The sequence below is a fragment of the Pseudophryne corroboree genome, chromosome 1 (assembly GCF_028390025.1).
Source record: "Pseudophryne corroboree isolate aPseCor3 chromosome 1, aPseCor3.hap2, whole genome shotgun sequence".
Classification (NCBI taxonomy): Eukaryota; Metazoa; Chordata; class Amphibia; order Anura; family Myobatrachidae; genus Pseudophryne; species Pseudophryne corroboree.
The window spans coordinates 1,077,165,102-1,077,186,311 of NC_086444.1; the positions used below are offsets into that span (position 1 = coordinate 1,077,165,102).

A 21,210-nucleotide genomic window follows, 5' to 3' on the forward strand; every position below is an offset into this window, starting at 1 on the left:
CCCATGTAAACCGACAGGGCGGCACAAGAAGCAGGATGGCGATGGCAGAAGCCACAAGGATTCTCCGATGGGCGGAAAATCACGTCTTAGCACTGTCAGCAGTGTTCATTCCGGGAGTGGACAACTGGGAAGCAGACTTCCTCAGCAGACACGACCGACACCCGGGAGAGTGGGGACTTCATCCAGAAGTCTTCCTACTGTTGGTAAACCGTTGGGAAAGGCCACAGGTGGACATGATGGCGTCCCGCCTAAACAAAAAACTAGATATTGCGCCAGGTCAAGGGACCCTCAGGCAATAGCTGTGGACGCTCTAGTGACACCGTGGGTGTACCAGTCGGTTTATGTATTCCCTCCTCGGCCTCTCATACCAAAGGTACTGAGAATAATAAGAAAACGAGGAGTAAGAACAATACTCGTGGTTCCGGATGGGCCAAGAAGAGCTTGGTACCCAGAACTTCAAGAAATAATATCAGAGGACCCATGGCCTCTACCGCTCAGACAGGATCTGCTACAGCAGGGGCCCTGTCTGTTCCAAGACTTACCGCGGCTGCGTTGGACGGCGTGGCGGTTGAATTCCGGATCCTAAAGCAAAAGGGCATTCCGGAGGAAGTCATTCCTACGCTGATAAAAGCCAGGAAAGAAGTAACTGCAAGCCATTATCACCGTATTTGGCGAAAATATGTTGCGTGGTGTGAGGCCAGGAAGGCCCCAACAGAGGAATTTCAACTGGGTCGTTTTCTGCACTTCCTACAGTCAGGAGTGACTATGGGCCTAAAATTGGGTTCCATTAAGGTCCAGATTTCGTCTCTGTCGATTTTCTTCCAGAAAGAACTGGCTTCACTGCCTGGAGTTCACACATTTGTAAAGGGAGTGCTACATATTCAGCCCCTTTTTTGTGCCTTCTGTGGCACCTTGGGATCTCAACGTGGTGTTGAGTTTCTTAAAATCACATTGGTTTGAGCCACTTAAAACTGTGGATTTGAAATATCTCACGTGGAAAGTGGTCATGTTATTGGCCTTGGCTTCGGCCAGGTGTGTGTCAGAATTGGCGGCTTTGTCATGTAAAAGCCCTTATCTGATTTTCCATATGGATAGGGCAGAATTGAGGACTCGTCCCCAGTTTCTCCCTAAGGTGGTATCAGCTTTTCACTTGAACCAACCTATTGTAGTGCCTGCGGCTACTAGGGTCTTGGAAGATTCCAAGTTACTGGACGTAGTCAGGGCCTTAAAAATTTATATTTCCAGGACGGCTGGAGTCAGGAAAACTGACTCGTTTTATATCCTGTAGGCACCCAACAAAATAGGTGCTCCTGCTTCTAAGCAGACTATTGCTCGCTGAATTTGTAGCACAATTCAGCTGGAGCATTCTGCGGCTGGATTGCCGCATCCTAAATCAGTAACAGCCCATTCCACGAGGAAAGTGGGCTCATCTTGGGCGGCTGCCCGAGGGGTCTCGGCTTTACAACTTTGCCGAGCTGCAACTTGTTCAGGGGCAAACACGTTTGCTAAATTCTACAAATTTGATACCCTGGCTGAGGAGGACCTTGAGTTCTCTCATTCGGTGCTGCAGAGTCATCCGCACTCTCCCACCCGTTTGGGAGCTTTGGTATAATCCCCATGGTCCTTACGGAGTTCCCAGCATCCACTAGGACGTCAGAGAAAATAAGATTTTACTCACCGGTAAATCTATTTCTCGTAGTCCTTAGTGGATGCTGGGCGCCCATCCCAAGTGCGGATTGTCTGCAATACTTGTATATAGTTATTGCCTAACTAAAGGGTTATTGTTGAGCCATCTGTGGAGAGGCTCAGTTATATTTCATACTGTTAACTGGGTATAGTATCACGAGTTATACGGTGTGATTGGTGTGGCTGGTTTGAGTCTTACCCGGGATTCAAAATCCTTCCTTATTGTGTCAGCTCTTCCGGGCACAGTATCCTAACTGAGGTCTAGAGGAGGGGCATAGAGGGAGGAGCCAGTGCACACCAGATAGTACCTAATCTTTCTTTTAGAGTGCCCAGTCTCCTGCGGAGCCCGTCTATTCCCCATGGTCCTTACGGAGTTCCCAGCATCCACTACGGACTACGAGAAATAGATTTACCGGTGAGTAAAATCTTATTTTTTGTTTAGCAAAATACCACTCTCTCTAGTTCTTCTACTTCCATATAACCACAGCCATTGGGCTCTTGGCTCCAATCGTGTCATTTTTGTACAGCTATGGAAATTATATAATTGCGTAATTATTTTGTGTGCCTAATGCAGATTTTCTTATATCCTCAGGATTGAACCAAAGAGTGACGACGGCCAAGGCTTTGATGACACCACCCTTCTGGAAAATCTTGAAAATAACCACGTGAGTTCTAGCTATTGGTTGCTAGGGTGAGAAGCGTTGTGATTAGCTTTGGCATCCTATCTGCAGTAACCCATGTTACCAAAACTATTGAATTAGCCATGTATGTCCTGATAACACTGGGCATCAATATAACTACTTACATTACTCATACTGTACATAAATAGTACTAAATGGAAAGTAGCTGACAGCCTTCTCTTGCATTTGTTCCTCCATAAGGTTGCCTTTGGCAAACTGTCTTTTTAATTGTTTGCCGGTTTTAGCCATACTGGTTAATCAGGATAATTTGAGCAGGATTTGTTTGGTGTTAGAATTAATAACACCTTAAAAGATTATTGAGTTTATGTCAGTGTACTAACATATAATATCTTTTCACTCAGTCATGTCAGCTCTAATTATTCAGAATAGTTAACAGCATGCTTCCCTTTTGCTGTGATAGTATGTTCTGTATCCCAAGTCATTGACTTGAATCAGCAGAGTAATGTATGCTATGCAAAGATTTAACAATGTGACTCCTGCTAATGGTCAGGGCTATACATGTAAATAAATAGTATCCATATTGTATAAATAAAAACATTGCTGCTCCAACTTTTGTCTTGCTGTTTTTTTATGGCCTCTCAGGTCTAGTATTTCCTAATTCCTTGATAATTTTTCCACTCCGCTCACATATTTCCGACCTCTCCTCTCTAAATCCCACAAATGTTGGGATATTTTTCCCGCCTTTTGTCTCCTCCAGTGCTCCCACCCACTGTGATGGGTACTCCCGCTTCTGCTCAATATCCTGTTTCTCCAACTTGGCCACTCTACTTCCTGACTAGAACCTCCTTTCTTAGGGCATCCATTGGGGTCACTGGAAATGTAATGAGGTGTTTTGCTCTGATAACTACCTCACACTGCTACCAGCTGTGCTGCTACTCACTTGCAGCATTTCCTCTCATGCCAGATCAGACTCTCCCTCAAATATCTAAGGGGTCTATCCATGAAGCAGTGAAGAGTGGAGAAGTGAGCCAGTGGAGAAGTTGCCCATGGCAACCAATCAGCTGCTCTGTATAATTTTATAGTATGCAAATTATAAATGTTGCTTCAACACTGATTGGTTGCCATGGGCAACTTCTCCACTTTTTTCACTGCTTCATGAATAGAATCCTAAATGCTATCTCAAAATTAATCTCATTTTCTAGCTTACCCTAACCCTACTATACAACTCACACCATCACAGCACTCCCAATCTCTACTCTGGACACATTCACTCCTTTGTGGCTTCTTACCATTAGAATGTAAGCTCTCTCTTGAGCAGGGCCCCACTTTCCCTTTATTTTATTTCTGCAGTTATTTAGTCCACCTTGTCTACGCTTGTTTTATCTATGCCCTGTTTTCCCATAATCCTGCGCTGCAGAGCTTTGTGGTGACTTAAAAACGGTGACTAATAATAATCTTAATTAATTTATATAAATAATAATAAGCTGTATACATAATATATAAATTACTATTGGAGTTGGAATATCCTATATAATAACACTATGTAATACAAGGCTAACACTGCTCCTCACCTCTATGGGGGGAATTAGCGTCCACTAGATGGAACCCGATGGAGCAATTTAGGTGTGAGGTTTTGTGATGAGCGTCCCTCCCCTATTGAGCTGAGAACAAAGCAGGGGCATTGGTATCGTGGGGGTGATTCCGAGATGATCGTAGATGTGCGTTTTTTAATAGTCTCTGACATGCGGGGAGACGCCCAGCACAGGGCTAGTCCGTCCCGCATGCCAGGCCCCCCCCCCCCCTTCCCACCCCGCACACATGCGGAAGCATTGCATAGCTGCGATGCTTTCGCACCTGGCGATTACGTCACTACTCAATCAGGCAGAGGCGATCGCACCAGTGAAATGCCATCGCATCTAACGCATGCCCAGTGTGGCTTCTGCGCACACACCACGGGACTTCATACTGCGAACGCTGCAGCGTTCCAGTTTTCTTAGGCACCTAGTCAGGTTGTCGTCATGGCCGCTGTGTCAACATGTAACTTGTCGACATGATCATAATGTTGACATTCACAATGTCTACAGTACATTTAGTGCTACATATAGGGTTAGAGTAAAATAGTATAAACATTTTATGCAAATATTCCGTCGACATGCAGTGTTGACATAATGATCATATCAACATTAGGACCAAGTCGACATTTCTGTATGTCAGCATGTTACATTTAAATATAACGTCCATGTCAACAATTTGACAGTCTGCATTCAGACCATAACAACCCTCTGAATGTCGGCATGATATATCCTATCACACCCTGTGCTGTCCCCAAATAAAGTAGCCTCTTCTAAAGATGTACAGTGCATCCGGAAAGTATTCACAGCACTTCACTTTTTCCACATTTTGTTATGTTACAGCCTTATTCCAACATGGAATGAAGTCATTTTTTCCCTCCAAATTTTTTTTTTTTTTTAGATTTTTTCAAATTTACAGTATTAAAAATAAAAAACGAAGAAATCACATTTACATAGGTATTCACAGCCTTTGCCATGAAGCTCAAAATTGAGCTCAGGTGCGTCCTGTTTCCACTGATCATCCTTGAGATATTCCTACAGCTTAATTGGAGTCTACCTGTGATAAATTCAGTTGATTGGACATGATTTGGAAAGGCACACACCTGTCTATCTATATGAGGTCTCATACTTGACAGTGCATGTTTTTTTTTTTTTTTGTATAATGATTTTTATTAGTTTTAAACAAATCTAAAACCAAGAATATTAGTACACAGTACAGAGGATGTTCAAGAGAGTTGACTGAATCGAGTAACCAGCATAACTTGCATATTACAATAATCATACAACGGGGTATTCAATTTGCTAATCGTGTACTTCCGAATTCGGCAACAAACAAATATAAACCAAAGAAAACAACAAACAGAGCAAGTAGAAGAGTAAGACATGGAGAGAGACAATACGGTGACACAAATAGGAAAACATAAAGACATCGGTCAGATTAAACTTATAGGCGTGTTCCTAAAACGGCATAGTCAAACATAGATATTAAATAGTAAGTATGGGATATCAAGTGTAATCGGGTAGTATCAGATTGTGGTGAATGTAATTGTGATAAATCTGTAGAGCTAGTAATAGTCAAAGGAAGCCCTCGTCGCTCTCGAAATTCCTTCCATTTCAACCATTTTTTCTGCACCGAAGGAGGCGATAACGAATGTATACCTCCTGCTGTTTCAAATAAGAAATGCTTGTGGGTATTATTGACAATAACTTGGATGGTGGGTATCGACTGTGATTGACAGTGCATGTTTGAGCACAAACCAAGCATGAAGTCAAAGGAATTATCTGAAGGCACAAATCTGTGGAAGGTAACAGAAAAATATCTACTGGTTTGAAGGTCCCAATGAGCATAGTGGTCTCCATCGTCCGTAAATGGAAGAAGTTTGGAACCACCAGGACTCTTCCTAGAGTTGGCCAGCCATCTATACTGAGCGATCGGGGGTGAAGGGCCCTAGTCAGGGAGGTGACCAAGAACCTGATGGTTACTCTGTCAGAGCTACAGCATTCCTCTGTGGAAAGAGGAGAACCTTCCAGAAGGACAATTATCTCTGAAGCAATCCACCAATCAGGCCTGTATGGTAGAGTGGCCAGACGGAAGCCACTCCTTAGTAAAAAAGCACATGCAGCCTGCCTGGAGTTTGCCAAAATGCACCTGAAGGACTCTCAGACCATGAGAAGCAAAATTCTTTGGTCTGATGAGACAAAGAGGGAACTCTTTGGCGTGAATGCCAGGCGTCATGTTTGGAGGAAACCAGGCAACGCTCATCACTAGGCCAATACCATCCCTACAGTGAATAATGGTCGTGGCAGCATCATGCTGTGGGGATGTTTTTCAGCGGCAGGAACTGGGAGACTAGTCAGGATAGAGGGAAAGATGAATGCAGCAATGTACTGAGACATCCCGGATGAAAACCTGCTCCAGAGCACTCTTGACCTCAGACTGGGGTGATGGTTCATCTTTCAGCAGGACAACGACCCTAAGCACACAGCCAAGATATCAAAGGAGTGGATTCAGGACAACTCTGTGAATGTCCTTGAGTGGCCCAGCCAGAGCCCAAACTTGAATCTGATTGAACATCTCTGGAGAGATCTGGAAATGGCTGTGCACCGACGCTTCCCATCCAACCTGATGGAGCTTGAGAGGTGCTGCAAAGAGCAATGGGTGAAACTGCCTAAAGATAGATGTGCCAAGCTTTTGGCATCATATTCAAAAAGACTTGAGGCTGTAATTGCTGCCAAAGGTGTATCAACAAAGTATTGAGCAAAGGCTGTGAATACTTACGTACATGTGATTTCTTAGTTTTTAATAAATTAGCAAAAATCTCAAAAACACTTTTTTCACATTGTCATTATGGGGTATTATGTGTAGACTTTTATGGGATAAAATACATTTATTCCTCTTGGAATAAAGCTGTAACATAACAAAATGTGGAAAAAGTGAAGCGCTGTGAATACTTTCCGGATACACTGTAAATGGAACTCAATGAGTGACTATTTTAACATGTTTATGCACAGTAGAAACAACAAAAGTTACTACTGTATAGATTGTAAGCTTGCAAGCAGAGCCTTCCTACCTCTGACTGTTTATTACCCAGTTTTGTTATATCATTGTTATTTCCAATTGTAAAGCGCAATGGAATTTGCTGCGCTATATAAGAAACTGTTAATAAATAAATAGATACTGAGAACGTTTGCCTGGTGAGAAAGTTGCGCTGGTGAGAGTATGGGCGCTTGTATATTTTCTTCTGGCACCAACCCATGCTGGTGTTGCAGATATCTATGGAAAAAAGATGCGATCTACTGCATTTGTCTTTTCAGTAAATCTACACACATTCATACAAATGAAGGTTTACAATGTAGTGGAGACATTTCAGCAAGTATAGGCTTATGAGAGAACCTTTGTGCGCTGAAATACGTTGCATACTTTGAATTGTCCATCCCAAAACCTCTATACTGTACATTCTGTGTCAATTTCTAGGATTGCTAATCTGGGGGGTAATTCAGAGTTGATCGCAGCAGCAAATTTGTTAGCCGTTGGGCCAAACCATGTGCACTGCAGGTGGGGCAGATATAACATTTGCAGAGAGAGTTAGATTTGGGTGGGTTATTTTGTTTCTGTGTAGGGTAAATACTGGCTGCTTTATTTTTACACTGCAGTTTATATTTCAGTTTGAACTCCACCCAAATTTCTCTCTGTATGTTATATCTGCCACACCTTGCTGCAGTGCACATGGTTTTGCCCAACTGCTAACAAATTTGCTGCTGCGATCAACTCTGAATTAGGCCCATGGGGGGTCATTCCGAGTTGTTCGCTCTGTATTTTTTTCTCGCAACGGAGCGATTAGTCGCTAATGCGCATGCGCAATGTCCACAGTGTGACTGCGCCAAGTAAATTTGCTATGCAGTTAGGTATTTTACTCACGGCATTACGAGGTTTTTTCTTCGTTCTGGTGATCGTAATGTGATTGACAGGAAGTGGGTGTTTCTGGGCGGAAACTGGCCGTTTTATGGGTGTGTGCGAAAAAACTCTACCGTTTCTGGGAAAAACGTGCGAGTGGCTGGAGAAACTGAGGAGTGTCTGGGCGAACGCTGGGTGTGTTTGTGACGTCAAACCAGGTACGACAAGCACTGAACTGATCGCAGATGCCGAGTAAGTTTGGAGCTACTCAGAAACTGCTAAGAAGTGTCTATTCGCTATTTTGCTAATCTTTCGTTCGCAATTTTGATAAGCTAAGATTCACTCCCAGTAGGCGGCGGCTTAGCGTGTGCAAAGCTGCAAAAAGCAGCTTGCGAGCGAACAACTCGGAATGACCCCCCTGGTCTCTACCTCCGATAGCTCCTCACCTGCTTGATCTCACCTGATGCAGCCTTAGCAGTTGGCATTAAGCCATATTTATTATTACAAGTTTCCACTTGTCTCTTGTATAATTATACAATAATGGCAGTAAGCTGCACACCTGCTCCTTTTTTATGGAACATCAGATTTTTCATTTACATCCGTTACCTGCCCACTTATCACACTTTTATTGTATAAAATATCAGCGTTTTTCAGCTTTATAATCCTGATGTTTTCTGTGCTTGCAGTTTATACAGTTCTGTAATTCTCCATAATAGAAAACACCTTTGTTTCCCCCAAAAAAGACTCAAAATATAAAGCAGTTACTAAGAAGTGTACCCTAATTTCTTAATTTAACGTCCTGATTAAACTCATTGCAGTGTAGAACCTACTGTATAAGGAAAATTAACACGCTTATTTTATATCTCCATATACACTGTTCTCAGCAAGACACTGAGCTCCTGGCTTGCGCTCATCTGTTTGTGCGCAGTACTTTTATTGTCTGACTGTTATGAAGTTATGCCTAAGCTTCAAGCAACATAAGCTGTCGGTTAGCCATACATCATCACACTTACAAGCTGGGGTTATGTCAGTAGTGTGCAGGACTGAGCTACAACTACAGTGCGGAGAACGTGATTGTTGCTATATAAATTGGGCACAGAGGGACGTGACATGTGCTGCTGTCTGAGAACAATGTAATAAAGCAGGCCTCTGGGCCTGTTCCGTACATCTGGGAATATTCACAAGTGGCTATGGAATAAACTATTTAATTATAACTATCATTTTATCAACATGTTGTCTGGTGAGCCAACAGAGGGCTATGCACACATTGCACAAATCCATAGTAAGAAATATTGTATCATTACAGCGTGGAAAGCAATAATCACTGTAGGGAGTTGGTTTGGGTTTCTCTTGTCAATCATTTTAGAGCTTTGCTGTATCTTTAACGGCAATATATTTGCTAAGTTAGTTGAAAATGTTAATGTAAGAGGTTACAATTTATTACTAATTGGTATCCGTAGAAAGCGTACTGTCACAGCATTACCAAGTAGGGTAACTTACACCCTGCAACTGCAAAAACATAAAGCATTATCAAATAATGATACAACTGAGAATGTTAATACTGCGCAGTCAGCAAATGACGTTCCCCGCCTCACGTGCCAATAGTACTGTAGCTTAATAACCAGACTGATTGCCTATCCACCTGAAACCATGCTATTTTGTTGCCATTGGTTTCAGCCATATAAAAGAGAAACTATGGGGCAGATTTATTAAGCTCAGTGAAGTGATAAAGTGGAGGGTGATAAAGGACCAGCCAATCAGATTTTAACTTCCATGTTACAGGCTGGGTTTGAAAAATGACAGTTAGGAGCTGACTGGCTGGTGCTTTATCACCTGCCACTTTATCACTTCACCAAGCTTAATAAATCTGCCCCTATGTTTCTTAATCAGGAGTTTTTTTTTGTTATTAAATAGACCTCCTGTAATATATCTGAGCATAACTCGTTGTGTGCAAACAGCCTTGTATTCTCTTTGTAGGTGCTGTTACATAAGCATTTTAACATTCATGCCAGGTTTATTATGCGATTTAATCACTGCTGAAATGTGTCGCAACTTTACAGCTTAATGCTTTACCTAAGCGTCTAAGGAGCCATGTGTGACACTCTGCCATATAAACTGTATCTACAGTAGAAAGCAAGTATTCCGCAGCAGCTTCCCGATACGGTGCTGTGGACCAGTTTGACATCATTTTGGGGACCCTCAGTGCATACAGAATATATCATAGTCGAGCTGAAACTTATGAAATAAAAACAGATATTGTATTCATAATAGTAAGATAGATAATCAAAAATCATTAGCACCTTTTCATGAAAATATAAAGACCTTGGACGTTTTTACTCCGATGTCCGCCGGTGGTTGTGAGTAAAACTGTGCTATTACAGCTCAGAGTTCAACAGGTGCAGAGTTTTCTCGTCTTTGTAGGGTACAGTCTTTGTTTTTCCCTGATATCCCAAGGGATATCAGGGAAAGACAGACTGTGTATTTGGTATATCAGTATCCAGATATAATGTTATTGAGCCCGCCTTTATAAAACTGAAAAGACAGGCTTTGAACAGTCAATCCACCGTGTCCACCAGTGATATGAAGCAATAGTACTAAGAGTTTGCCAAGTGTAGATGGTAAAAAAAATCATAAATGCTTCTATGTAAAAAAAAAAAAAAATAGAGTGTGATAATATATATAATAATTTCCATGTTTAGAACCTTTTATGCATATCTTGAGTATTGAAATGTATGGAACCATTGTAATGAATGGAAAAATCTCTGTTAATATGTAAATAGACATGTGTATTTCCATCATTTTAGGGGAGGGTTGGATGTCTCTATGGGGGGCTTGGTTGCATGCAGTTCACTCTCCTAGCTCTGAAGTTTTTACATTCATTCCTGGGGGATATGTAATAGAGTCTGAGTGTGCCGAGGTACGGAATTTTGCACGAGATTTCCCGTATTTTTAAAGGTGCAATCATTGCTGCTTTAAAAAATTGATTAAAGAGCGAGGGAATTTTTGTTGTTTTGGGGTGGAGAGGTGAATTCTAGCAATATTGATTAAAAATAAAAATAAATGGGCATTAAAAAGAAGTGTGTTTTTTTTTTATAGGAGATTCCCCTTCCACTGCCTAGTCATCGTCCCCCAGTACCAAGACTTTACTTGTTACTGGAAAATAATTAATCATAATGCTAATTAAATGATGTTGGGTAACCTTGGTTGCATGGTAGCACATTAGAATAAGGCATTGTCCTCACTCATTAAACTTGTGCTATTAATCAGTCCCAGCTGAGCAGTTAATTAAAGTTTAAATGATTAACTGTAGGTGGTTTCATTTTTTGTCACATCTGTTTTTCAGCCCACTGCCCCTGTGATATGCGAGTTTCTTACAATGATGGCAATCTGTCATACTACTGTTCCAGAACGTGATGGAGATCAGATCATCTATCAGGCATCATCTCCTGGTAAGCCCTGCAGGCAAGGAACCAGAATGGATACTGAATACCTTTCCAAGATACCACTTGTTTCCCTTACCCACTTGGTCTGTCTTTCAATATGACTTAAACGATCTGGCCCATCCTCTCCTGTTACATTATCCCATTACAGAATATTTTGTAAGTAAGTATATAGGACACTGAAGCAAAACAAACCTGATAGTAAATCTCCTCCACAAACCACTTCAGGAATACCAAACTGTCTGAGCTGACAGATCTTTAGTTAACAAAAGTATATACTGTAGCTAAGAGTGAGATAATATCACAGTGAAGTGAGCTATTTGCAGATATGTTGGGTGTCATCCACCCCCCCCCCCCACAAAATCTGGTTTTATTTTCACTTACTCAAACCTTTATATTAGGCTTAAAGTACAATACGTTGATGATTTACATATTCCAATCAGGAAATGATCTATGTTCAGAGACCTCCAACACATGGCTGTCCATAGGCAATGCTGAATCCTTAGATCATGTAGTCTTTATACTGAAAATTCACAAGTCACTCATTCATAAATCATGAACATTCAAAGTCTTTTGTTGGCATGAGAATGACAAGCTTTGTACCAAGTAGCAATGGAAACGTCTTATTGGCTTGGCTTGGCTTTAGCCTACCCCCTCCTCTCTTTCATCAGTATCAGAGAGTTTGTCAAGGCAACATGTACACTGACATAGATATGGACGGCATGTAATATGCTCTGAACAATGATCGATAAACTTATTTTTAAAAACGCGGTTTTACCCTTAAGTTAACTGTACCTTCATGTCATATTTTTCAGACGAAGGGGCACTGGTAAGAGCAGCAAAGCAACTGCGTTTTGTCTTTACTGGAAGAACTCCTGATTCTGTAATCATAGAATCGGTAAGTTTTATTGGTAATTCAGAAGGAGGAATTAACTTGTACAGTGTTTGCGTGTTACTCTTCTCAGTGACTAAAGGAAGTATACTGTATCATGGACACATTGTTCAAAAGTAATTGTAGTAGCTTGCAAGTTACCATTGCATTTTCTGTAAAAATGCATTGGTTTTGTTTAATCATAATCGCATGTAATACATTAACTCCACTGTCCCTTAGCATAGTGCAGTGTGGAGATATTGGGGTCTATTCATGAAGTGAGCCTGTGGAGAGGTTACCCATGGCAACCAATCATCTGCTCCGTACAATTGTATAGTATGCAAATTATAAATGTTACTTCAATGCTGATTGGTTGCCTTGGGCAACTTCTCCACTGGCTCACTTCTCCACCCTTTTCACTGCTTCATTAACAGACCCCTATGTGAGGGTTTGTACACCTGTATGCTCCATTTCAATCTTTATTATATTACTTTATGTATATTACTTTATTTATTACTTGTATGTAAAAGTCAGCTCATAGTGCCCATTACCAGTATTCAGTGGTAAAATACTAGCGTAACTCAGGGAAGCAGACCATGCAGTTCTTACCAGAATTGCCAGTTAAAGGAATCTTAGGTGTCCTGGTTTGGGGTTTTTTCAGCATTATGTTGCTGATTTGGTTATGCTCTGTGTCCCTCCTGCCCATGTGTAGGTTATTACCAGTAGATGCATCTTCTGCCTTTAAGTAAATACAAGTAAAGTGTCTGTTATTAGAACTTATCACTCCTCTTCTTAAGTTTGGATAAAAACTGTCCAAAATGAATGGCGTTTGTCACTGTAGGGCACTTTAGCACTGACTAAGACATTGTCAGACCACACAATGCACAGAAACGAGAGACTGCTATGTATGTGTATTTGGAAAGGAAAAGTAAGTTTCTGTAATTAATGATAGTACAGATGTGTCCTCGTACATCTTGGCTCAATACGCCACGTAGCAGGAGATGCCTGGCGTGAGTGAGCTGATAGGACATGTGCAACTCAGTTAGCATCATGCATCTTTTTGCCAGAAATGCATGTTATTAGCATCGCTATGCGAATAGGACGCATAAGCAGACTTTGCTGATTAAAATTATAATCTGCATGCCTATATTGTGTGTGCGTCTACGACTATATGCATAGGAAGTGCTATGTTACAGTGCTTACTCTGTAGCGTACCACTCCATATGCGGATACAGCCACGGTCGCACACAGAACATAGGCATGCCGCGGATCATTTTTAATCAGCTTTAAAGCTGCTTGTGCGTCTTATGTGCATCGGTTTGCAAATAAGCTGCATTTTAATAGAAAACATTGCATGAAAAGACACTCTGTGCTAGTCACGGCATGGTGTGTCTAGAAGGGCTGTTTAAAGTGCAGGGAGGCTAGATGTAAGTGGACACATCTGTATGCTGACATCCTGTTCTAGCCATAGATTTGGGAATCTATGAAAGCCTTCCTTGCTACATATCTATATTGTCATTTTCATTATAAATGGATTATTCCCATGTACAGATTTGTCAGGCGGTGGGTTACAGATGTAAGACTGTTGCTGGCCCTTTACTAGACATGAAACAAGGACAGACAGGAGGCTCATAGCTGTACAATAAATTGCCAATTTATTTTTAACAAGAAAAATACGTGCGACGATGTTTTTGGGAAATAAACAATAATCCCTTTAAGGAGCCATACACTGTGCAATTATCGACCCAGTCAGCCAGTAATCATAGTTATAGAAATGAGGTATAGGAGTAGAGATACTATGTATTTCTATAGGTGTTCCCTGCTGTGCGTTGAGGTACAAAGCCATTTCCACTCTGCAAAAGGAATTATAACACGCAAAAGTGCCACAATCGGTGGGGGAGGGAGGGGGAGGGGGGGGAATGTAATAGGGTGTGTCAATCAGGAAGTGAGAGATTTTGTGAGAGTTTTTCTGTTTTTTGACCATGGCAATTATTTATTAAAATGATTGCCACATTCAAAAAACAGGAGAAATCTCACAAAATCTCTCACTTCCTAATTCTCATACCCTATTACATTCCCCTCCCCCCCAATGGTATAAAGAAACTCTCATTGGATTAGCAAATTATATACTACTAGATGCAATATTTAAATTGGTTAATATGGAGTCTTAAATACATATGTGCCATAGGGGTATGTATTAATGTGTTATAGCGGCATACATCGTGCCACTATAACACTTCCTGCTTCGCCTCATTACTGAGGCGAAGCAGGAAGGGACATCAACACCATGTTGTCTGCCGAAGCAGGGGAGTGAAAGCTCCCCCTCCAGCGATATCCCCCTGAGCTAACAGCACGTCAGCTCTGTGCTGAAGCGCTGTGTCTCTTTCCCGGTCGGCTCTTCTGCACATGCACGGAAATTCGCTACTCGTGCGAGATCCCCAACGCAGTCCGTAGCCGGCACCCGCCACAGCCAGGGAAAGCACTTTCCCTGCTGTGGTCTATGGGCATCGCCACCTGCAGCTGACGAAATCAGCAGCTGCAGGTGTTGGAACGGTCAGCGATGCTGACCGTTCATACATTGCCCAAGCATATCGGCCTGCTATCTTTTAGATAGCGGCGCCGATATGGACAGAGGCGCACTCCGCCAATGTCTTACATGAGGGAGAAGAGATATCCGCGCACATAAGGTGCGCTGATACGGCTTCTCCCCCATATCGGGGTAATATATATATTTCTCTATCGTCCTAAGTGGATGCTGGGGTTCCTGAAAGGACCATGGGGAATAGCGGCTCCGCAGGAGACAGGGCACAAAAAAAGTAAAGCTTTTTACCAGATCAGGTGGTGTGCACTGGCTCCTCCCCCTATGACCCTCCTCCAGACTCCAGTTAGATTTTGTGCCCGAACGAGAAGGGTGCAATCTAGGTGGCTCTCCTAAAGAGCTGCTTAGAGAAAGTTTAGCTTAGGTTTTTTACTTTACAGTGAGTCCTGCTGGCAACAGGATCACTGCAACGAGGGACTTAGGGGAGAAGTAGTGAACTCACCTGCGTGCAGAGTGGATTTGCTGCTTGGCTACTGGACACTAGCTCCAGAGGGACGATCACAGGTACAGCCTGGATGGTCACCGGAGCCGCGCCGCCGGCCCCCTTGCAGACGCTGAAGAGAGAAGAGGTCCAAAATCGGCGGCTGAAGACTCCTGAGTCTTCATAAAGGTAGCGCACAGCACTGCAGCTGTGCGCCATTTTCCTCTCAGCACACTTCACACAACAGTCACTGAGGGTGCAGAGCGCTGGGGGGGGCGCTCTGAGAGGCAAATAAAAACCTTATTAGAGGCAAAAAATACCTCACATATAGCCCACAGAGGCTATATGGAGATATTTAACCCCTGCCTAACTTCAAAAATAGCGGGAGACGAGCCCGCCGTAAAAGGGGCGGGGCCTATCTCCTCAGCACACAGCGCCATTTTCTCTCACAGAAAAGCTGGAGAGAAGGCTCCCAGGCTCTCCCCTGCACTGCACTACAGAAACAGGGTTAAAACAGAGAGGGGGGGCACTGATTTTGGCGATATTGTATATATATAAAAGATGCTATAAGGGAGAAACACTTATATAAGGTTGTCCCTATATAATTATAGCGTTTTTGGTGTGTGCTGGCAGACTCTCCCTCTGTCTCCCCAAAGGGCTAGTGGGTCCTGTCCTCTGTCAGAGCATTCCCGGTGTGTGTGCTGTGTGTCGGCACGTGTGTGTCGACAGGTATGAGGACGATGTTGGTGAGGAGGCGGAGAAATTGCCTGTAATGGTGATGTCACTCTCTAGGGAGTCGACACCGGAATGGATGGCTTATTTAGAGAATTACGTGAGAATGTCAACACGCTGCAAGGTCGGTTGACGACATGAGACGGCCGACAATCTATTAGGACCGGTCCAGGCGTCTCAGAAACACCGTCAGGGGTTTTAAAAACGCCCATTTACCTCAGTCGGTCGACACAGACACGGACACTGAATACAGTGTCGACGGTGAATAAACAAACGTATTTCTCATTAGGGCCACACGTTAAGGGCAATGAAGGAGGTGTTACGTGTTTCTGATACTACAAGTACCACAAGAAAGGGTATTATGTGGGAGTGGAAAAAACTACCTGTAGTTTTTCCTGAATCAGATAAAATAAAATGAAGTGTGTGATGATGCGTAGGGTTACCCCGATAGCAAATATTGGCGTTATACCCTTTCCCGCCAGAAATTAGGGTACGTTGGGAAACACCCCTTAGGGTGATAAGGCGCTCACACGCTTATCAAGTGGCGTTACCGTCTCCAGATACGGCCGCCCTCAAGGAGCCAGCTGATAGGAAGCTGGAAAAATATCCTAAAAAGTATATACACACATACGGTGGTTATACTGCGACCAGCGATCGCCATCAGCCTGGAGATGCAGTGCTGGGTTGGCTTGGTCGGATTCCCTGACTGAAAATATTTTATTCATGTAGAGCATTTAATAGGATGCATTCTATATATATGTATGTGAGATGCACAGAGGGATATTTGCTCTCTGGCATCAAGATAAGTGCGTTGTCCATATATCCCAGAAGATGTCAGGGACACGACAGTGGTCAGGTGATACAGATCCCATACGGCAGATGGAAGTATTGCTGTATAAAGGGAAGGAGTTATTTGGGGGTCGGTCCATCGGACCTGGGGACCACAGCAACAGCTGGGAAATCCAACCTTTTTTACCCCAAGTTACATCTCAGCTAAAAAAGACACCGTCTTTTCAGCCTCAATCTTTCCTTTCCCATGAGGGCATGCAGGCAAAAGGCCAGTCATATCTGCCCAGACATAGAGGTAAGGGAAGTAGACTGCAGCAGGCAGCCCTTTCCCAGGAAAAGAAGCCCTCCACCGCGTCTGCCAAGTCCTCAGCATGACGCTGGGGCCGTGCAAGCGGACTCAAGGTGGGGGGGTAGTCTCAAGAGTCTCAGGGCGCAGTGGGATCACTCGCAAGTTGACCCCTAGATCGTACGAGTATTATCCCAGGGGTAAAGATTGGAGAGTCGAGACATCTTCTCCTCGCAGCTTCCTGAAGTCTGCTTTACCAACGGCTCCCTCCGACAGGGAGGCAGCATTGGAAACAATTCACAAGCGGTATATCCAGCAGGTGATAATCAAAGTACCCCTCCTACGACAAGGAAAAGGGTATTATTTTTCCACACTATATTGTGGTACTGAAGCCAGACGGCTTGGTGACACATAGTCTAAATCTAAAATGTTTTGAACACTTACATAAAAGGTTCAAATCGAGATAAAGTCACTCAGAGCAGTGATAGCGAACCGGAAAAAAGGGGACTATATGGTGTCCCTGGACATCAAGGATTACCTCCATGTCCAAATTTTGTCCTTCTCATCAAGGGTACCTCTGGTTCGTGGTACAGAACTGTCAATATCAGTTTCAGACGATGCCGTTTGAATTATCCACGGCACCCCGGGCCTTTTTACCAAGGTAATGGCCGAAAAGATGTTTCTTCAAAGAAAAAAGGCATCTAAATTATCCCTTACTTGCACGACCTAAAAAGGGCAAGTTCCAGAGAACAGTTGGAGGTCGGAAGAGCACTATCTAAAGTAGTTCTTCGACGGCACGACTGGATTCTAAATATTCCAAGAATCGCAGCTGTTTTCCGACGATACGTCTGCTGTTCCTAGGGATGATTCTGGACACGGTTCAGAAAAAGGTTTTTCTTCCCGAGGAAAAAGCCAAGGAGTTATCCGACCTGTCAGGAACCTCCTAAAACCAGGAAAGGTGTCTGTACATCAATGCACAAGAGTCCTGGGAAAAATGGTGGTTTTTTACGAAGCAATTCCATTCGGCAGATTCCATGCAAGAATTTTCCAAAGGGATCTGTTGGACAAATGGTCAGGGTCGCATCCTCAGATGCACCTGCGAATAACCCTGTCGCCAAGGACAAGGGTATATCTTCTGTGGTGGTTGCAAAAGGCTCATCTATTGGAGGGCCGCAGATTCGGCATACAGGATTTGATCCTGGTGACCACGGACGCCAGCCTGAGAGGTTGGGGAGCAGTCACACAAGGAAGAAATTTCCAGGGGGTATGGAGAACCTGGAAAAGTCTCTTCACATAAACATTCTGGTACTAAGAGCAATCTAAAATGCTCTAAGCCAGGCGGAACCACTCCTGCAAGGAAAACCGGTGTTGATTCAGTCGGACAACATCACGGCGGTCGCCCATGTAAACAGACAGGGCGGCACAAGAAGCAGGAGTGCAATGGCAGAAGCTGCCAAGATTCTTCGCTGGGCGGAGAATCACGTAATAGCACTGTCAGCAGTGTTCTTCCCGGGCGTGGACAACTGGGAAGCAGACTTCCTCAGCAGACACGATATTCACCCGGGAGAGGGGGGTCTTCATCCAGAAGTCTTCCACATGCTAATAAACTGTTGGGAAAGACCAATGGTAGACATGATGGCCTCTCGCCTCAACAAGAAACTGGACAAGTATTGCGCCAGGTCAAGAGATCCACAGGCAATAGCTGTGGACGCACTGGTAACACCTTGGGTGTACAAATCAGTATATGTGTTTCCTCCTCTGCCTCTCATACCAAAGGTATTGAAGATTATACGGTGAGGAGGAGTAAGAACAATACTAGTGGCTCCGGATTGGCCAAGAAGGACTTGGTACCCGGAACTTCAAGAGTTGGTCACGGACGACCCGTGCCCTCTACTTCTGAGAAGGGACCTGCTACAACAGGGTCCCTGTCTCTTTCAAGACTTACCGCGGCTGCGTTTGACGGCATGGCGGTTGAACGCCAGATCCTAAAAGGGAAAGGCATTCCAGAAGAAGTCATTCCTACCTTGATTAAGGCAAGGAAGGAAGTCACCGCGAAACATTATCACCGCATTTGGCGAAAATATGTCGCGTGGTGCGAGGATCGGAGTGTTCCGACGGAGGAATTTCAACTGGGTCGTTTCCTACATTTCCTACAATCAGGATTGTCTATGGGTCTCAAATTGAGATCTATTAAGGTTCAAATTTCGGCCCTGTCAATATTCTTCCAAAAAGAATTGGCCTCAGTTCCTGAGGTACAGACTTTTGTTAAAGGAGTGCTGCATATACAGCCTCCTGTGGTGCCTCCGGTGGCACCGTGGGATCTAAATGTAGTTTTAGATTTCCTCAAATCCCATTGGTTTGAACCATTGAAAAAGGTGGATTTTAAATATCTCACATGGAAAGTGACTATGTTACTGGCCCTGGCTTCCGCCAGGAGAGTATCTAAATTGGCGGCTTTATCTTATAAAAGCCCTTATCTAATCTTCCATTCGGATAGGGCAGAACTGAGGACTCGTCCGCATTTTCTCCCTAAGGTGGTATCAGCGCTTCACCTGAACCAACCTATTGTGGTGCCTGCGGCCACTGGCGACTTGGAGGACTCCAAGTTGTTGGACGTTGTCAGAGCCTTAAAAATATACATTTCAAGGACGGCTGAAGTCAGAAAATCTGACTCGCTGTTGATACTATATGCACCCAACAAGTTGGGTGCCCCTGCTTCTAAGCAGACGATTGCTCGTTGGATTTGTAACACAATTCAACTTGCTCATTCTGTGGCAGGCCTGCCACAGCCTAAATCTGTTAAGGCCCATTCCACAAGGAAGGTGGGCTCATCTTGGGCGGCTGCCCGAGGGGTCTCGGCATTACAATTCTGTCGAGCAGCTACGTGGTCGGGGGAAAACACGTTTGTAAAATTCTACAAATTTGATACCCTGGCAAAAGAGGACTTGGAATTCTCTCATTCGGTGCTGCAGAGTCATCCGCACTCTCCCGCCCGTTTGGGAGCTTTGGTATAATCCCCATGGTCCTTTCAGGAACCCCAGCATCCACTTAGGACGATAGAGAAAATAAGAATTTACTTACCGATAATTCTATTTCTCGGAGTCCGTAGTGGATGCTGGGCGCCCATCCCAAGTGCGGATTATCTGCAATACTGTACATAGTTATTGTTAACAAATTCGGGTTATATTGTTAAGGAGCCATCTTTAAGAGGCTCTTTCTGTTATCATACTGTTAACTGGGTTTAGATCACAAGTTGTACGGTGTGATTGGTGTGGCTGGTATGAGTCTTACCCGGGATTCAAATTGCCTCCCTTATTGTGTACGCTCGTCCGGGCACAGTACCTAACTGGAGTCTGGAGGAGGGTCATAGGGGGAGGAGCCAGTGCACACCACCTGATCTGGTAAAAAGCTTTACTTTTTTTGTGCCCTGTCTCCTGCGGAGCCGCTATTCCCCATGGTCCTTTCAGGAACCCCAGCATCCACTACGGACTCCGAGAAATAGAATTATCGGTAAGTAAATTCTTATTTTACCCCATTGTCCCTTAACCACTTGCATGGCATAGTCGCATCAGATGCAACCATGCCTGCAAGTGCTTTATCTGACCTGGTCGCACAGGATGCGACCAGTCAGATAAACAGTGTTAGCAGCGGCAGGGGCGGGAAACTTCCCTCCGCTGCTGCTGGCAGAGGGTCCGATCACTCTGCCCCCTGCACTGTTCCCTACTGATTGCTGTGCTGCCGATCACTGCTGATCAGGACTCCCCAATAGCCAGCCAATAGCAGCCGCTGGGGAGTGTAAATTAACCCTCCCAATTACCCCCACCCCTCCCCGTGTACCCGGAGCCTGTCCCGGCATTCATTTTGTTTCATATGTTTCCGCTGGTCATCATGATCCCAATCGATGTTTGGGGGGAAATATATTTTTTTTTTAAAAATTAAATTAAAAAATGTTATTTAATTATTATTTTTGTTAACAAAAATAATTTGGGATAGGGTTAAATTCATGTTCTTCACCTAATTCACTCATAAAAACCCCACAACAATTTCGTAGCGTTTTTTTGGGGGAAAAATCGTCAGTTAAGTGGTTAAATGTAAAATACACCCACATACAGGTATAACGTCACCTGTGGCCCAGTATGGCAGGATTGTGCAGTGGCACGGAGTTGTGAAGAAGAGATCCACCAGCATTCTTCCACAAGACCTGGCACCTGGCTGATGGTTGTAGTAATGCCATCTGCTTCTTTGTTATGACCTGTTATGTAACACTGAATTGATCTCA

The 21,210-nt window shown here is 43.7% G+C and overlaps 1 protein-coding gene across 9 annotated transcripts in view; it reads left to right on the forward strand.

Moving 5' to 3' along the window:
• ATP8A1 (ATPase phospholipid transporting 8A1) overlaps positions 1-21,210 on the forward strand; it is a 613,161-nt gene that overhangs the window by 341,554 nt on the left and 250,397 nt on the right. For all 9 annotated transcript variants that reach the window (XM_063920998.1, XM_063921003.1, XM_063920996.1 and 6 more), the window contains 3 exons: positions 2,279-2,351; positions 11,137-11,242; positions 12,049-12,131. In XM_063920998.1, the coding sequence (XP_063777068.1) occupies positions 2,279-2,351; positions 11,137-11,242; positions 12,049-12,131 (262 nt within the window). The remainder of the gene's footprint in view (positions 1-2,278; positions 2,352-11,136; positions 11,243-12,048; positions 12,132-21,210) is intronic.